The 15,934-nt window shown below is 35.5% G+C and overlaps 1 protein-coding gene across 7 annotated transcripts in view; it reads left to right on the top strand.

Annotated features, from left to right (window-relative positions):
* Positions 1–15,934, top strand: part of DOP1A (DOP1 leucine zipper like protein A) — a 59,724-nt gene that overhangs the window by 20,262 nt on the left and 23,528 nt on the right. For 5 of the 7 annotated variants that reach the window (XR_014953656.1, XM_085574784.1, XM_085574788.1 and 2 more), the window contains exons 9-17: positions 1,019–1,127; positions 3,439–3,559; positions 4,257–4,376; positions 6,054–6,168; positions 6,596–6,625; positions 7,037–7,270; positions 9,653–10,277; positions 13,082–13,356; positions 13,979–14,135. Coding sequence is in view for 6 of the 7 variants with exons in the window: in XM_085574784.1 (XP_085430910.1) it covers positions 1,019–1,127; positions 3,439–3,559; positions 4,257–4,376; positions 6,054–6,168; positions 6,596–6,625; positions 7,037–7,270; positions 9,653–10,277; positions 13,082–13,356; positions 13,979–14,135 (1,786 nt within the window). In the remaining variant the exon portion in view is untranslated. The remainder of the gene's footprint in view (positions 1–1,018; positions 1,128–3,438; positions 3,560–4,256; positions 4,377–6,053; positions 6,169–6,595; positions 6,626–7,036; positions 7,271–9,652; positions 10,278–13,081; positions 13,357–13,978; positions 14,136–15,934) is intronic. The other 2 variants (XM_021546111.3, XM_085574787.1) reach the window with 2 other exon arrangements.

Below are 15,934 nucleotides of genomic sequence, written 5' to 3' on the forward strand. Positions count from 1 at the left end.
ACCTGTACCTTACATAAAAAAGCCATGGTGAGCTTTCAGCAACATTTAGGCATGGTTAATAGTTATGGTCTTTTTAAATCTGTCCATCTTTCAAACTCAATCAGTGGCAGTAAAGCTTTTCTGTCTGAAAAGAGTATGGACATTAGAATCTGTGCCTTGCCTATGTGTAATACAAATTACATATAGCTTCTAAAACATTTTTCTGTCTCTTGAAAGACTTTAAAAGCATTGTTCTTTTCTGCCTCATTTTATAGCAGTCTCTGTGTTTTGTTTGATCTAGTCAACTCATATCTTATTCACAGATACAATGTACTGAAAATTCTGGCCTTCTAAAGACATATGAAAGTACAGAAGATTTTTCTTTTAAGATACTTGCTGATGATACTTGGTTTGTAGCAGATAGCAAGGCCAAACTGGTTTTCATGGCTCTTTCTTATCTTTTTTTTTCTTCTTTGTCCTTTTTTTTTTTTTTGAAACTGTAAAAGAAACAAACTAGCTCAGACAGTCAAGTCAGCCAGGCAGAAAACTAAGCAAAATCTGTAGTCATCTCATGGGGCTTTTTTTAATTCTACAGTTCATACCCTAACCTGCTTTGATATAGAAACTCAGTATTCCCATTTTTTTCAAAGTTGTCATTGCTATTTAGACAAGGAAGTTTTCATCCATGTAAATGATTATATCATAGGACAGATGGTGTCTTATTACGTCCTTAATATATACCAACTTTATCTTCTCAAATAAATTGTTCATTAATGCTCATGTCTTCTCTTTTATTCTTAAGAAATATTGAGTTAGCTGCTTATAATACTCTATTTTGATTTTAAATAAATACAAGTTACCAAGTTCTGTTCCACAGAAATGTTCTCAAATGCAAAGTTAAGAGAACTTGATCATGGGAGACTGAGCTGTAGTGAGATGAGATAGTGGTCTCCACTGCTGAGAATTTTCCCTTTATGTGCAGCTTTTATTGGTTTCTAGCTTTCTTTTTGTTTTCCTGATATATTTTTGCTCTTTGTAGGCAATGGTTGGAATATTGCAAGTCAATGGACAGGGAGAAGAAAGCACATTAATGCAAGACTTAAAGCCTTTTCGAATTCTTATCAGTTTGCTGGATAAGCCTGAATTGGGTAATTTTCATTTACTCTTTTTAATTTGTTTCATGCGATTTTGCTTTGAAAATTTTTCTCTTTTTCATCAAATTGAATAAGTTATGTTCTTAGTACTGGCAGGTTACCCAGATTTCTTAGATCTTCCAAGCTGTATCTGTGTTTTGTATTTAATTTAATGCATTCATCAGATTTGCCTTTTACCAAATGCCATTTCTTCTACTTTCTACACAGGAAACAATAAGTCAAAGTCATAGAGAGAGCTAACTGTGTGTTGGAAAAAATGCAGATTGAATCTTTTTCATTTATTTCATCAAATAATGACTTTTACTGTTATAAATTTCAGCTATTGCTTTTGGAAATAACCTATACTTTCTTTAATATGCACACAGATATGATAGATATTAACAAAAGAAATAGTTAATTTTTTTTCAGAAGATCTTATGCAGGGGAAGCAAATATTTTTTTTGGTTTTGTGGATGGTTTGTTGGAATTTCTTTTTGGTGTTTCTTTTCAAATTTCCTTTCCCATATTTAAAGTGTTTCAGTGCCCTCTTTAGCAGATGAATGCTGAGTACTATAGGACAAAATTATTTACAGTTAAAACTTGGATATCTTCCCTTTTTCTTTTTCAAACATTATATACACAGTGCGAAGTGTTTGGAATACAGTTTTGAAGGTGACTGAAAAAAATCAAAATAATTTTTTAAATGCATAATCAGCTTTGAAGGTAGGATACTAAAAACATTAAAATAGAATAATTAAAGAAAATAATTGGTTAGGACAGAAGAACTACAAGGAACAAAATATCTATCAGAAATTTGCCATCTTCCTTGTAATTTATGATTTCTAGGGATCAGTCTAAATGTTCGGAGGCAATATATATGTTAAGATTTTGTGAAGTAGCAAAGCTTTGGGGATTCTTTCAGCAAAATGAGATAGACTAATATAAAAGGATTTTTTGCTTAACTCCATAAGCATACTCTTACTGAAGGCAGCTCAGTGAGACTAGGAAACATAAAAAAATAAATTATATCTCAAGCAAGACTACTTTTAAATTCCTTTAAAAATAATTTGGGGTTTTCTTCTTCAAAATGGAGATTTAGCTCAAATCTAAAGGAGGAGCTATTTTATAGAATCATAAAATGTTTTGTATTGAAAGGGACCTTACACATCATGTTCCAATGCCCCTGCCACAGGCAGAGAAACCTCCCACTAGACCAGGTTGCTCAAAGCCCCATCCAGCTTGGCCTTGAACACTACCAGGGATGGGGCATCCATGGCTTCTCTGGCAGTCTGTTCTATTGCCTTATTACCCACTGGGTAAAGAATTTTTCCCTAGCATCCAATCTAAGCCTCTCTTCTTTTAGTCTAAAACTGTTCCCCCTTGTCCTATTCCCATCTGGCTGTATAAAAAGTCTCTCTCCCTCTTTTTTCATAAGCCCCATCTAAGTACTGAAAGGCTGCCAATGAGGTCTCTCTGAAGCCTTCTTTTCTCCAAGCTGAGCAATCCCAGTTATCTCAGCCTGTCTTCGTAGGAGAGATGTTCCAGCCCATTTGCTATCTTTGTGGCCCTTCTGTAGACTTGCTCCAGCAGGTCCATGTTTCTATGCTGGGCATCCCAAAGATAGTTGCAGTAGTCCAGGTGGTGTTTCCAAGAGCAGAGTAGAAGGTGAGAATCACCTCCCTTGGCCTGCTGGCCACACTTTTTCAGTGCAGCCCAGGCTGCAGTTGGTTTTCTGTGCTGCAATTGCACACTTTCAAAAATACTTCCAAAAAGTACCCTGCAGACTACATCCTGAGCTAAAATAAAACCTGCCTCAAATTAAAAGGAAAGATGATGCTCAAAATATTTTATCTTGTATTTGCATTTAAATTTTTGAGTGTATTGTCCATATGCTACCAGCATGAGATAGCTTAGGGGTGAGTATTTCAAATTGTTTTGACTGAAAGCCACCTCTGATCAAGAATCCATGAAGTCCATTTATATGGTACTGAGCTGAGCTAATAAAAAGGGTGTGTTGGCTTGAACATGATGTATACTGCTGTGACTGCACAGCTTTTGAACTTGGTGTGTTTTTACCCAGCTGCCATTGTACACACACTGAACATGGGGCTTGTGCTTTGTGTTCTCCCAGGCACTACAGTTGTCTCAGTGTTTCTGGAATGCAAACAAACCAAACTTTCTGACATTCAGGTAGTTTATGAGATTGAACCAGAAGAAATTTTGTGGCTTCAATGCCTAAAGTTAGCTAATGATTTCAATAGCTTTCAGCTGTGCACTGTTGGCAATGCTGTAATACAAGAGTGTGACTGCTGGTGTTTCTCCCTAGGCCCTGCCATCCTGGAGGATGTATTGATTGAAGTGTTTCGAACATTATATACACAGTGCAAAGCAGAAATGGAGCTTCAGACAGAACCATCTTTCAACAAAGATCACACACAGCTAAGCAGGTAAATAATGAGTGTAATGTATTTTGTATTAAATAATATATCTTTGTTGCTGGAGCCATGACTGTGAAGCCTGTGGGACTGTGGCATGTTTTCTGCATGATACAGAATCTATTAACATTAATTGCAACTTGTGTTCAGTGCAAAGGTGTGAAGTGGTTGGCTTTATTATTTTTATTTTTTAATGTTTAGTGTATGTTTTTTTCTTTATCCATGACAAAAATGCTTGTTTGATTGATTGTGATATTCTTTATATCTGTGTTCTTGAAAAGCAAAATAGACTGTTGAGTTTTCTTGTAGTAAAAAAATGAAGACTGCTACAAGAGAGCCGGGGAGTGGGATACAGAGTTTAAAGATTTTAATTTAGTACTTTGAAAGGTGGAGAGGCGAGGGATGTTCAAAGTTGGAGAGGGGAGGAAACAACTGTAGGAACGATTATGGTAAAACCAGATCTATTAAAAATGTGGTTAAAAGACAAATATTAAAGAAAGAATAGAGGAGAAACCTAGAAACTGTTAAAAGACATTGGTATGAGCTGCCTCCCAGTATCCTGAGCCCTTGAGCAACAACTACTTGTAGGGGTGGGAGGAAGATCATTTGTCAGTGTTATTTGACAGTGGGTAAACTCAAAGTAAATGTGTAGTTATATAACTTGAAAAAAGAGTATAAAAATATAAATGTTCTTTTTATTTTATTTCAGCAAACTGAGAGAAAACAAGAAAACAGCAGAATTGATTAAAACTGCCAATCTGCTTTTCAATTCTTTTGAGCCTTATTATATGTGGGATTACATTGCTCGTTGGTTTGAAGAGTGTTGTAGGTAGGTGATAATATTTAATCTCTGTATGGGTAAAGTTGAAGTTAATTTTTGTTTTGTATACTTTTTTCTTCGAAGAAGTCAGTCTCATGAGATCATTAAGCGTGTAAGTATTTTTTTCCTCTCATCCCTATAACTTCAACCTTCTGACCAGTTTTCATTGGATGTGATTGTGGGTCTTAGCAATGTGAGTTATCACTCACTCAGTGTCTGGGTTAAATCAAGAGACAGAATTAGACCCTCTACTGAAGGGGAGACTTTAGAGTGATCTCTGAAACTAGTTCTGTTTGGCCAACACAGGATTACTCATTGTACAAATTGCTTTTGGTAAAATTTACAGTTTTGACAAACACACAATGTGTCATCATTTGTCCTGCTCTTTTAGGGAAAAAGAAGGGTGGGAATCTTGTGCATGACAAGGAGGGCTACAGGAGAAAATAGCAAACCATAAATCAGGGAAAGTTGAAACTATTAACAGGAGGGAAGGGGATGAAGAGACCATGGAAGAGCAGGGGTTTTTGCTGTGGTAAGGGGTAGATGATGTATGGATGTCAAATGAAATTAGTAGAATTTTTTTTTCCATTGCTTATGGAATTTCTTGATAAAATATTAAGATACTTGGACATGAATTTGTCTATGAGCCAACATTGTATTAACTGAAGACACTAAAGAAAACTGTCTTGGGCTACATTATGAGGACCATGGGCAGTAGGTGAAAGGAAGTTGTTTTTCCTTTCACTTAGTGTTTCTAAGGACAGACGTGTAATATTGTGTCCAGCTTTGGACACGCCACCTGAGGAGAAATGTTGAGAAACTGAAGAGACTCTGGTAGAGAAACTGCTAAGCTGGTCAGTTATAGGACATTGCATTGAAGGTTGAGATAGGTGAGTTTGGTTTAGCCTGGCAAAGAGGGAAATTGAATAGCACCTTATGACTTCCTGAAAGGCATTTGCAAAGTTCATACAGCTATACTTTTTATAACAGCTGATGGAAAACAAAGGACAGCAGCAAGTGCTCACTCAAGTGGTCAGGTTGGACTTTGAGAAAAGCTTTGCTAAGAACATGTGCAACAGTGGAAGAGGTGGAGCAGTGGAAGCCAGGAAGGCTGTGGAACTTTCTTGTGAGATTTCCAGAACTCTGCTAGACAAAACAGTGGACAAGTTTATCTAGTGTTTTTAGCAGTCCTGCTCAGTGTGAGAGGTTGATCTAGATGTCTGTGACTTGATTTTTGTGTGTTGGGCTGAATTGCTAACATAAGGATAGTCATCTACAGCCAGATAACATGCAGGTGAGTATTTCACTACATGTAAGTAGTGTTATTGTCAACATGGATACCAAATTGCATCATAAATAAATGAAATCTGGAGAATAGTTTTTGTTTGGAATTTTGTCTGCATGAGCTTCTTTATTATCTAAATTTTTATCTTCCATGCTCAATTTTCTGTAGCTTGAATTTCCTTATTTTACAAATGAAGACTGTTTTATGCCAAAAGGCTGGTTACTGCTTTTTCTGAAAGAATGGTATGGGGCCAAATAAGCTACTTAACAGTAAAATGAGAAATTGCTTATTGGTTTATAGTGATTACCACCCAATATATACAGCTTTGCATTAAGTTACACAAATATGGTCAATGTAAGGGGGATGGGAAAATACTGTGAAACTCCATTTGAATTTTGCAGGAGGACTTTACATGCCAGACTTCAAACTGGGCCTGGAGGTGATAGTGAGCAATCTGAGTTACCTCTGACAAATTTCTGCTTGTTAGTGGATTTTTTGTTGGATATTGTTTCTTTGGTAAGAATATCTTTATTCATTACCAACATTGGGATTCTGTATATTTATGATCTGCAGAAATACTATATATACTTTATTAATTGCTTTTCCTGAAAATAATGTCAATTTATGTCAATATAAGAAAAGTTTTTGTTTCATTGTATGATTCTTGATAGACTGGTTAGACATAACTAAAATGGGTTTTATGATGCTTATGCCTTAAAATTTTAGTCTGCCCTCGTTTTCTTTTCTGTGTATTCATTGCAGGTATAGTCTTTTGTAGTTTGATATGCTAGTTTAAATGTGCAGCTTTCTTTTAAGAATCTTTTAAATGTTGTGATAAGATGTATCTTCTTTTTCTGATGTCATTGCTTAATGTAGCAAAGACTGTTGGAACTGTTTTTTCTATAGCTGTCTTTCCTCAATTCTTTGCTTTCTCATTTCAAAGCCTACTAGAAGTATGAGAGTGCTGTGTCAGGTATGGCAATCAGCCTGTTCTTCCCTTAGCTTTTAACTTGTTTATCTTTCATTCTTAAACTTTTGTCTTAAGATTAATAAAGTAATAATAGCTTTCTTCAGCCTTCTTATGATGTTTTAAAATGCATTTGTTGTGTAATGAACAGTATGCACTAGTTTGAAAAAAATTTAAATGTATTTCTATTTGTTTGTTACCCAACTTTAAAGTTAATTTTGTAAGTATTTTTTAGTAAAGCATGTATTTCTTATTCTTGGATATTAAGATATTAATTTTCCTTTTTTCATGTACTGTATGTTTAAAACAGACTTAAGCAAATGATAGGTAGCTCTGTTATAGAAAATAAATCTCAGGGTGGAGTTTGGTGTAACAATTAACAAGTTTTTATTATTACTTTACTACTCCTATTACTAGGAGACTTACATTGAAATACAGACGGAACACTTGCCTCAGCTGTTGCTCAGGATGATTTCTGCATTGATAAGCCATCTTCATACTTTGCACTTGTCTGAGCTTACTGATTCTCTCAGACTCTGCTCAAAGATCCTTAGTAAGGTTCAGCCTCCATTACTCTCTGCTGGTACAGATGGCATCCTGCAGCTTCCTACTGGACAGAGCAGCTCCATTAAAGAATGGGAAAATAAAAAGGTAACTGATTAGGTTTTGCAGCATCTTGCAAAATTGCTTCTTATGTGGAAAAAAGAAATGGGTTTTGTGCAGCCTGTGTTGAACACCCTACAACTCTTTGATTACATTTAGCTATGACAATATATGTGAAATCTGAGTAATCAAAATAACACATAGTTGTGGTGAAATTTCTTGATTATTAGTGCTTTTTACCCAGATATAATATTATACATGTATAAATCACTTCAAAACCAGGGCCTAAGAAACAACTAATCAACTGAAGTTTGGAAAGCACTTCGAGAGTATCATGAAGTAAAATAACTGGACTGAAAAGAATTCACCATTTTGGTTAAGTATCAGGCATATGTAAATGCTCCTCTCACCCATTTTATGTGCATTGGTTTAATACCCATCATGTATTTTACTGTCACTGTTAAGTTCTTAGAATAATTTATTAAATAAATAAAATAAACCAGCCAGCAGCTATTTCTCTTTTAACTTGGTCCACTTTGTTCTATGCAGCCCTGGCTCTGTGTGATATGTTAAGTGACATGCCCTGAAATCCTTGTTTTCCAGCTGAAGAAACTTAAGGAACATCATTGAATAAATTGGGTTGGAAGTGACAGTTGCAGGGCACTGCTAAAAGCAGGGCTGATTTCAAAGTTAGATTTTACTTTAAAGTTAGGTCATGTCACTCAGGATCATATTTGTCTTAGTTTTGAGTGTTTCCAAGGATGAAGTTACCATGACTTCTCTGTACAACTTGTTTGTGCTGTTATTTAATCAGAATCTTCATTGTTGCTGCTTGTGTTGGTTGCCTTGTGTTCTTTCACTGTGGATTTCTCAGCATATCTCCATCTTTTCAACTGCCTAGTGGGAGCTCACAGAGAGTAATAGAGCACTCTTCACCCCATCCACAACTTTTAGCATTCTTTTAAACTGAGTAAATCCAACTCTCTGAGCATTCCTTCTATGTCAGGAGCACTGGGTATACTCTACCTCAGAGTTTCTTTTGTACTAATGAGTGCAAAATTGGATACAATATTCTGGTTGTGAACCTGAGACTGCTGAGCAGAGTGGACTAATTACTTCCCTTGATTTGGTGACAGTACTTTTGCTGATATGGTCCTAGATGTGGCTGGTCTGCTTCACCAAAGGAGTCCACTGCTGGCTCACATTCCCGTTTTCAGCTAGGACTCCAGCAACCTTTATTCAGGATCCTATCCTTATTCTTTTTAGCTAATTGATACCTGCCTTGTTTTGTTGTTTTGTTTTTTTTTTTTGTTACCTTTTTTTCCTAAATAAAGCCTGTTTTAATTGAATGATGTTGCCCTTTGAATCTTCAGTGGCCTTCTGCTTCCATGTGGCCGTGGTTTCTCTTAAGAGATAGTGAAATGATTTGCCATGCTTTTAATCACTTTTAGATTGTATTTGGTAAAATTGGGACATCAGTTATGTCTCTTCAAGCTTTCTAGTACATAATTTTCACTGTTTTCTGCAGTAGTATCTCAAATTTCTATTCTTATGCCATCTCTGGTAAAGCACAACACTATTCACGTTAAATAATAATGCCACTGTTTTTATTTATTAATGAAAAAGTTTTTCATATTATTACATAAGGCTCAAGTTCTGTATTTAACACAGGTAGTGATTAGAGTCAAAGCAACTTCTGGGCCTGTTAGGTCTCGGGCAACATCTGCCATCGCTGGTAAAATGCAGGATTGGTAGTAAGTGGGCACCTGCATTTAGGGCCACTGATGCATTTCTATTTCAATTGTTTCCATACCTCACATTCTTATCAGGAAACAGACACTATGCTACCAGTTACTACAGCTGTAGAGGGCTAGAGCAGTGCAAAAAGCCACTGTGGGTGCTTTCTGAGTAAGAGCTATTCATCTATTTATGCATATTCTGAATTATAAGGAATTAAGACATATATGTCATGAAGAACTGTTGCTGTTGCAGCAACCTCTCTTTTTGAGGAGATTATTTATTTTCTTTGTAGTTGCAAATGCTTAGTTTTTAAATGAAAAGTTTACATATTTTTGTAGTTATAACTTTATGATGCTGTATAAATTAATAATACCTATGCCTATGTATTTCAGCATTATTTCAGCATTATTTCATAATGGAATAGACATAGTTATGGTATGAAGAAAATGTTAAAACCAATAATATTTAAATATTTTTCTTGATAAAGATTGTTTTCTTAATGTTAGCTTAGCCTGGCAGGCTTACAGAAACACCAAATATCATTTTGCGTAAAATGTATTTGTATGAATATATTTAAAACTCTGGAATAAAATTGTTGCTTTCAAACAAAGACGCTAATAAATGCTGTTTTATGGAGACCTAAATAACGTATTTTGAGCAGTCATTAAACTTTTATATTATATTGCTCAGGTGCCATCAGTGTCACTTGAAAATCCTAATGATGTGTTTGAAGATGGTGAAAATCCTCCAAGCAGTCGATCCTCAGAAAGTGGATTCACGGAGTTCGTACAATACCAGGCAGATACAACTGATGACATTGACAGAGCACTGAATGAAGGTCACGGTGCACCTGGCATCCCTATTGTTGGTAGCACATCCTCAGAGACTGAGACAGCATCAACTGTGGGTTCTGAGGAGACCATTGTACAGCCTCCTTCCATAATGACACAAGGGACAGTGACTCGTAGTGGGAAAACAATCCAAAAGACTGCAATGCAGTGCTGTTTGGAATATGTCCAACAGTTTTTAACCAGATTTATCAACCTGTATATCATTCAGAATAATTCCTTGTCTCAGCCTTTAGGGGCAGAGCTTCCAGTAGACCCCAGTAGACCACAAGGACAGAGCACAAAATGGGACAGAGAATCACAAGATGATGCTAAGGTGAAAAAAACAAGCAAGAAGAAAACCCCAAAAGAATACCTTCCTGCCTTTATTGCTGCTTGTCAGCTCTACCTTGAATGTTCGAGCTTTCCCGTTTACATTGCTGAAGGAAACCGCACTTCAGAATTACATCCTGGGAAGCCTGAAGTTGGTAAGCTGCCCTCTCATTTGTTGTTTTTAAATAATAATTCTTATTTTTCTGCCAAAAAAATTTTAATTCTTGTATCATGTTTTGTGTGTGTTACTGTTTGCTGCTCCTCTCAGAAATCTAAGTTTTCTTCCATGTCAACTGGCTTACATTTGGAAAGTAAATTATTTTGTCATAGATTTTTAAGAATATTGCTGGTATGGAATTTGGCAGTAATTAATATTGGGGTGAAAAATATAAATGATGCAAACTGAAGCCTAAATAGAATCTAGATTGTTGAGTCTTTCTCTTTACTGTATGGATCCACAATGTTTTCTTTGTCATATTGCAATAGCCACAGCTTACATCAAAAATGTTTTTAGCTTCCTTTTATCAGCTTTGGATTGATGTGCACTTGATCACTTTGGCAATACATGGAAATTGTAAGCTACTGTCCAATGAAAATTATACTAGCTAAGAAATTTAATTAATTCGACTTTGTTCCTATTAAAGGGACAGTTCTTGCAAAAAATACTTCTATAATTTCATTAAGAAACAAAATAAAAGTGGTGAGTTTTGGTGAGATATGGATATGTTCACAGATAGATGAAACTATTCAGATACAGACATGATTAAAACACTGATAGTTATGGATTACTGTAAATTGTGGCATTTTAGGATGAACAATGCTTTTTACAATTTGTAAAGTCTTCAGTTTACAGTTCCAATTTTGGATCCACTTCTGATCTGCAGTCTGAGAGTTACTTCTTAGAATGTTTTCATGGTTGATATGCTTGGAACATGCAAGAAATAATAACATTAATTTTGGCTACTGTCACAGTCCTCTCTTTTTTTTCCGTAGGAAACTTCCTAGTTGCAGCTTTTTGTTCTTACTTAAAATTTTCAAATCAAGGTTAAGGGTGCTTGGAGAGGAGTAGTTTCTTTGGTTTTGGAAGCAAGCATGCTAATTGAACATGACTGCTTCTGTTTCTGTGGTCTTTAAGATGTGTTGTTTATGACTTCATTATAGGCAGGAGCAGATCATATCTTTGTAGCATTCAGACATATAAAATATTTGTCAGTTGAAGGCAATTTGGTTTTAGCTTTTTATTCATTATTAGTATTGTGCTTTTATAGCATGACCATGAAAATGCTAGATGTTCATTTATTTCTCCTAAACAGCCTACAAATAAGTATTGTAGACTCAAAGACTAAAATGTCAGCTGTTTGCTTATTACTTTTTGGTGCACATAGTACTTGCTTTCTGCTGCCTTGTGCACTGTAGGGCAGAGAGCCTATAGAGCTTGATTAGTATGTGCCTTTTATGAGGGCAGTGCTTCTAGGAATCCTTTTCACTTTTGGAAATGTCTTGGGTTTGTGTTTCTTGTTCATCATCTGAACGTTCCTATTTGTGAGATATCACTTACAGTCTATTAAACTTTGAGTGAAACTTTGAGGAATAAGCATAAATTGTAGCTGGGTAAAACCAACAGGAAGGATTTTGTTCCAAATATAAACATCTGTTGTATAGAATGTCGGGGTTCATGGGAATAGTTATGGGCCTACTTTCCATAACAGAGAATTGTACTGGAACAGAGGATGGAAGAAGGTAGTTTCCATAATTCTCACACTACCCTATCTATTGATATGAGGCTTTTATACTGCAGAAGAGGCTGTGTTTGTTGAAGCGTTCCTAAATTTGGAATGTGTTTTTAAAGGGTTGCATTAATGACTTGACCCAATAGCTCTTAATCATTGGTCAGTCTGTTTATTTAAGGGAGACAAGTTAATCTGATATTTAACATAATTGTCCTGTAATTCTGCAGTAGGCTAATTTTCTCAGCTCTCTTTAATTGAAGAAATTAAAAAGGGAACTGACTGAAGCTGAAACAATAGTTATATCTGTACATTCTAGAACACAATATGGAATTTTTGGGTATATTTAGACTCCAGTGGAGCTGTGGATATAAATTAGAAATTGCATCATTCTTCTCTTGATTCTAAAAGAGTGCTGTATTTGTGCCTATTAAAGAACACTTCTTCACTTGTGTCTGGTTCTAGATGTATTTGACTTTTCAGCAATGTGATTAATAGAGTCCTGTGAAGTTTTAAGAGAAGTTCCTTTGGTATTTCTAAAATAAAAGGGTGCAATATTCATTTGGGAGAGTTGACTGGAACTTTGGAGAAAGGCACTTCCGATATCAACCCAGAGTATGGCTTGATAAAGTGAGAGGACATTAAAAAGGGGGAAGCAACCACCTACAGTGAAAACAGAGTATGGTCTAATGGATCATAGCTCTGCAGCAAACCATCAATTTTCACAGAGACTTCTATTTTTAAAATGTTGCCAGGCAAATCTATTTTTGTCAATTTAAAATTAGTCTGCATGCATATAATATAATATATTGTCCTAGGCTCTATAAAATATATTACAGAACTATTCCAGACTGCTATGTAGAGTGTTAAGATTTGATTGGTGGTGAAGAATTTTGTGAAGAGTGAGTGAAAGGATGTGCTCACTACTAAAAGTCCACTTTTGCCTAAAGCTGGAAATCATCTGAATGCATTTCCATAAAATTTTTTGTCTTCCTTGTTAAAATTTTCTATTCATTTTTGATTACTAAATGTTTGAAGTGATAGACTATTGCATTCTTGATAGGATTTTTTTAAAGATACATCAGGAAGTATCTTCATCTTGCATACATTTTCCTAAATGAGCAGATTGAAATATGAAGGGACAATTGCACATATGATTATGGAATGCAGGAGGAAAATTCCATAATATTTAGATTGCTAAATAAATGTATAATCTGTAATTTTTATTTCAGACTGTGAACAAGTACAGCCTCCACTGTGGCTACAGACTTTAATGAATGCTTGCAAGCAGGCAAGCAATTTCAGTGTTCAGGGTGTTACTATCTCCCTCGTAATGGACTTGGTTGGATTGACTCAGTCTGTTGCTCTTGTCACTGGAGAAAATCTGAACAGTGTGGAAACTGCTCAGCCTCTCAGTCCTAACCAGGGAAGAGTGGCTGTTGTCATCAGACCTCCTCTTACTCAAGGCAATCTGAGATATATGGCTGAAAAGACAGACTTCTTCAAGGTTAGATGCAGTATCTCATTGCTGTTTTCTTTTGACTTTTTCTGTCTGGTGAAGAATAAGTCTTGGCCCCTTTACCATCCTTGACATGCTAAAGCAAATTTTCTTACTGAATATTTTAGTAACATTTCTAACCTGTGTTAGAATCTAAATGAAATACAGTGTTTTCTTCCTCTAATTCTCTCTTATTGACCACTTGTGTGAAATTCCTTGTTTAATTGAGTATTTTAAAGATATAAACAAAACGTGATTGAATAGCAGCATTAATCAGCAAAGGTATGAATCCGAGATGTGTATAATGTAGGACTATGGTAAACAATTTTTGCATTTGTGTAATTTACCTAAGAAATCTTTTGCAAAAGATAATCATAAGCAGGGTATATTATGTATTTGTATTTCAATGAAAATTTATTTCTGTCCTGACTCCTTAACAGGAATTTTTAGTGTAAGTTATTGCAGTGTTTTGAACAGTTCCTTCTGTTCATACAAAAGGAACTATTCTACAGATTGTCTCTTGGTCATAGGGTGTCATCAGATGTGATGTCTCCTATTGTTGCATAGAGCAAAACAAGGCATGATAGTCATTCACTTGTGTCTCTTGCAACTTTTCTTTTCATGTACAAAGCATATAGCTTTAACCCTTTGGGACCAGCTGGGTGATGGAACTCCTCAGCATCATCAGAAGAGTGTGGAGCTCTTCTACCAGCTGCACAACCTCGTCCCATCTTCCAGCATTTGTGAAGATGTTATTAGTCAGCAGCTGACTCATAGAGATAAGGCAAGTTGTTCATGTATTTACTTAAAGATGAGTAAAGTATATACAGAAATATATTTGGATAAAGGGCTTGGTCCCTCAGAGGAGGGTATGATAACTGCAATATTGAAAGAAGCATTGCCCTAAATTGTTTCAAGTGTGATTTTAGGTCTGTGATGAGTCTCTAGTTTTATGCTAGACAATGGAGGTTTTTCACCATTTAGCAACAAACTTATGCAGGAGAATTTCTCTCTTATTAGATATGTGATGCTTCCCAATACTTAAAGCACATGCTTAGTTTTTGCTATTGTTAGTAGAGTCCCTGTCATGACAGGTACTTCACTTATTTTTTTTTTTCCTCCTAGAAATTTGTTTCACATAGAGGCTATCAATTTGACATATGAATGAGGCCTTTGTAGTGCTTTAAATTTTATGTATATTAGCTATTTTCACAGCTCCAGCAGTATGAATTACTGTAGGGAATTACTTGCTTACACATTCTAGCAACTTGTGGTTGTGTTACTTCAGGAGTGCTTACCTTTTTGCCATTCTACCAGAGTTATCAGGTCAACAAGAGTGAATGTTAGCCAGTCTGTCAATCAGTGCAGTTCACAGCTTGCCATATTGTTGAAATTGGTGATGATTTTTAGTGTCACTTAGGCTGGTCTGTAAACTGCTGTGACTGTGGGTGTAGAACTTGCTCATTTCTGCCTACCTTCTGGAGAAAACAGTAATTTTTTACATCTTCACAGTATGGATTGCAAGGGCTTACATGGGGTCATCTCTGGGAATTGGTATTTTACCTCTATTCAATAACTGTCAGTATATTATTTTGTGCACTTCTATACATTTTGCAGCAGTCTTGTAGGAGCATATTTTTCTAAATACAAGTGATGTTTGCTTTACTTTCTAGAATGCTGTTGTCTCTTTTGGTTTTTGTTTTTGGTGTGGAGAGGTTCTTTTGTTTTTAATTTGTTAAACACAAACTGTTTGTCTTTTTCATCATTTTCATAGCTAAAGTTTCCATTATTGTGGCAGATATTACATAGATAACAAGCTGTTGCAGAGCTTCTTAAGTTGTATGATAGAAACTAAGTCTGGCAGTATGCCAGATTGTTAGTGGTTTTAACAGTTTTTAGTTTTGTCTAATATGGTTAAAGGTAAATATACCTACCGTTCATGTTCTGTAGTCATATATTCTAACAACAAACAAGTGAGAATCTTTGTCCTCTTGTCTTTACTTATCATCTAGTAATTTGGTTTAAGCCCTTACAGTACTTGAAGTAATTTTGATTATTTATTTGGTGTAATTGTGTTGATTGCTGTGCTTTGTTCACTCCTACTAATGCTTATTAGCTTCCTTGTCTTTTGGGTGAAGCTGTTTTTATACATGTGTTCAAACCATATCTTGACATTTTTCTGTTGTTTGCAGCCTTGGTGGAATAGCTCTAACTGGATCAGCCTCAGTAAAGAGAGAAACAGAACAATTGTTACTTTACACCATTTTTACCATTAAATATCCTGAGCTGGACTTCAGTGATCCTTGTGGGTCCCTCCCAACTCAGGATATTCTATGATATTCTCCATATTATTACTATGACTGTATTAATCATTATGAATCCTTTGTGCAGTAAGCATGTCTAGAGTTAAATTCTACATATTACTGAAGAGCTCAATCTACATATCTGACTAGAAAATTACTCTGTTTCTTTCCAGGATGGCAGTAATGGAATGAAAATAAGTTGACTAGAAAGAGACAGGCTAAACTTTAAACCTAAGGCAGGATCAAGATAGGAGGGAATGCTTTCATGGTACTAAATTGCTCAC

The sequence above is a fragment of the Lonchura striata genome, chromosome 3 (assembly GCF_050655825.1).
Source record: "Lonchura striata isolate lonStrDom1 chromosome 3, ASM5065582v1, whole genome shotgun sequence".
Lineage (NCBI taxonomy): Eukaryota > Metazoa > Chordata > Aves > Passeriformes > Estrildidae > Lonchura > Lonchura striata.